This window comes from Montipora capricornis, chromosome 13, assembly GCF_036669925.1.
Source record: "Montipora capricornis isolate CH-2021 chromosome 13, ASM3666992v2, whole genome shotgun sequence".
Lineage (NCBI taxonomy): Eukaryota > Metazoa > Cnidaria > Anthozoa > Scleractinia > Acroporidae > Montipora > Montipora capricornis.
In genome coordinates this window covers 10,829,243-10,831,742 of record NC_090895.1, presented here as the reverse complement: position 1 = coordinate 10,831,742, position 2,500 = coordinate 10,829,243, and the positions used below count along the sequence as shown (strand labels likewise).

At 40.0% G+C, this 2,500-nt stretch overlaps 1 protein-coding gene across 1 annotated transcript in view; it reads right to left on the bottom strand.

Moving 5' to 3' along the window:
* The window catches only part of LOC138028389 (importin subunit alpha-3-like), a 32,830-nt gene that overhangs the window by 9,198 nt on the left and 21,132 nt on the right, over positions 1-2,500 (bottom strand). The window contains exons 17-19 of the mRNA XM_068875909.1: positions 2,137-2,190; positions 1,454-1,504; positions 464-535 (exon numbers count right to left, since the gene is read on the bottom strand). Coding sequence (XP_068732010.1) covers positions 464-535; positions 1,454-1,504; positions 2,137-2,190 — 177 coding nt within the window. The remainder of the gene's footprint in view (positions 1-463; positions 536-1,453; positions 1,505-2,136; positions 2,191-2,500) is intronic.

The following is a 2,500-nucleotide window of genomic DNA, read 5'->3' as shown; positions in this document are numbered from 1 at the left end:
ACAATAACTACAATAAAGGCCCTGAAATACCCCCTCCTTCTTTCAAGCAATGTTGTTTACGTGTAGCGCACATAACCGAGGTATCAAACAACATTGCCTTTTGCGGGGGAAGGGGGTGGGGTTCCTAAATAGCAGATTTATGTCTTTGAAAGAAATTTGTTTTATAGGGAGAGATAAATAGAACGTGTCAACAATTTTGTCCAGGATTGTATTTCTAACAAATCGAATATTTACGCCGTATTGTAAACTACATACGTAATACGATATCACTTTATATAGGGGCGGACTACAATAAGCCTCTTCCAGAGTTTGCCTCTAGGCTATATTCCTGTGGGGGACACAACCAGTGACCAGCACACAAGAATGAATCGTGCTGGCTTTTTTGAACTTGATATATTAACTGTCCATGTCTCTGTGAGGAGGACATGAACTCAATGGGAAAATCAAGTAAGCAGATTCATACCTGCGCAGGTGTGCCACTGACTGTGAAGTTGCTTATGGCCCATGCGGCTTCTTTCTGTGTTAAAAATTCACCCTGAAAACAAAACAAACAAACACTAAATTTCAATAAACAACACACCAGAGACAAATTACTGCAAATTTTGTCAAGGTATAAGCCGGGTCCAATTTTAAGAAGCAAAGTTCGTCCTCCGTTTATCACCACAAGACGACTTTGGAAGAGCAAATGAACTGCATACAAAGTTTACACATAAACGAATCATTTTTGTAGGCTTGTTTTCTTATGAAGGAAAAAACTACCCAGACAATTCAACCAGTACATGGTACTCCCATGATGTCTGAATTGATTGTGAACGAATCACCTTGTTGGCGAAACGACCATAATTCAGATCCCCTTAGTTTTCACAAACAACTGACTGCCGGACAATGACCCTCACAAGATGAAACATCATCAAAATGTGACGAATTTCGTTGCGAAAGATCACCGCAGTTAATACATTAACCTAAGTAAAAACGACCGTGCGGTTGATCAGCTCCCACAAAGCTCTTCTCAGTGGCGGAGCATAGGGTAGCTGGTCGTTTCGCTGACGCACTAAGACCTTTCGCTAGCCTTTTCACACACTTGAAAGCGATAGCAAAACGTCTTAGTACATCAGCAAAACGACCGACAATCGAGCAGAGTGCAGCGCAATCGCAAGGTTGGGGACTCGAGTCCAGTTCAAGTCCTGGATTTTCGGGTGGTACGTGGTGTAAGCCCGCACAAAACGTCCCGAGCGCCTTCTTATCACAGTACATTTTCAGTTCTTTGGTGCAAGGACGGGTAGTTCTCCAGGCTTCTTTCCAACTGCTTACCTTCTTTCTTAAACTGCGATAGTCTTCCTCTTAGAAAATGGCATCGTGTACGCAGTTGCAATTATGACTTTTATATATTCTCTCAATCACAACAAAATAAACGATAGCTGCTGTAATTTGGAACTAATTTTGCAATACTCACCGTTTCTAAAGTCTGAATAATAAGCGGAACCAGTCCGACATTGATGATTTCCTATAAAACAATCAACAGCCAAATATACATGTAAATAGGTCTCTTCTAGATGAGGCGCCACACTTATTCTCTTAAAAGCGGTGCTTGATCGAAGCATTCTCAGCTTCATTTACCGAGTACAGCTGTACTACCCTAAGAATCAATCTAAACAAGCCGCTGTCACCCAATAACAACAAAATAAGTTTTATCTTCAAAATGCAACTTTTTGTGAAAACTACCATTTGGCAGTGATTTGAGTGGTTTTGGAGCAAAAACCCTAAATGTTCCTCATTGGGTAAAAATCGAACTGAGATGGACAACTTGCCCAAAACGTTCGTTTTAGTTTCAAATGCAACTTTTTTTGCAAAAACTACCACCTGGCAGTGGAGAAAAAACCCCCAAAAGTTCCTCATTTGATGAAAATCGCATTGAGATGGGTGATCCTGGCCAATTTAAACAATTGTAATTTGTAGACACCTGAAATGGTGTCTATAAAACCCCTTTAACACACGCACAAAAATTGGTACGAAACTCCAAATAGCGGCACAGTATCAACATTTGGAGTGCCGAACACACCAGTAGAGATGTGCTTGGCACCCCTTGGTCACTACTTTGCTCACTAGAATCACAACTCAAGGCAGTTTAAAACATACTTGTACTTGAGACTGATTTCCAGCAGTAATATTTGATAAAAACCAAACGGCTTCCTGTAATCAAAGACCAAGATGAGAACTTCTTACCGTAATTTTTACATTACTATTGTTCCAACTAATAATTGATCAGTAACCATGCACAGGGAGCATGATAGGATCTACACCTCAATTCCTATTTGACTATTGTAAAACAATCAATCAATTTTCTGAACACTCTGAACCAACACAAAACAAATGCAGGAGGCGTCAGGGAAAGCAATTCTAAATGATGACATTATTCCCAATGTCTTCTACTCTAGAAATTACCTACATTGTAAGTACATGTATACAGCATGTACAGTGTACTAGGATATAATAAAGCTCT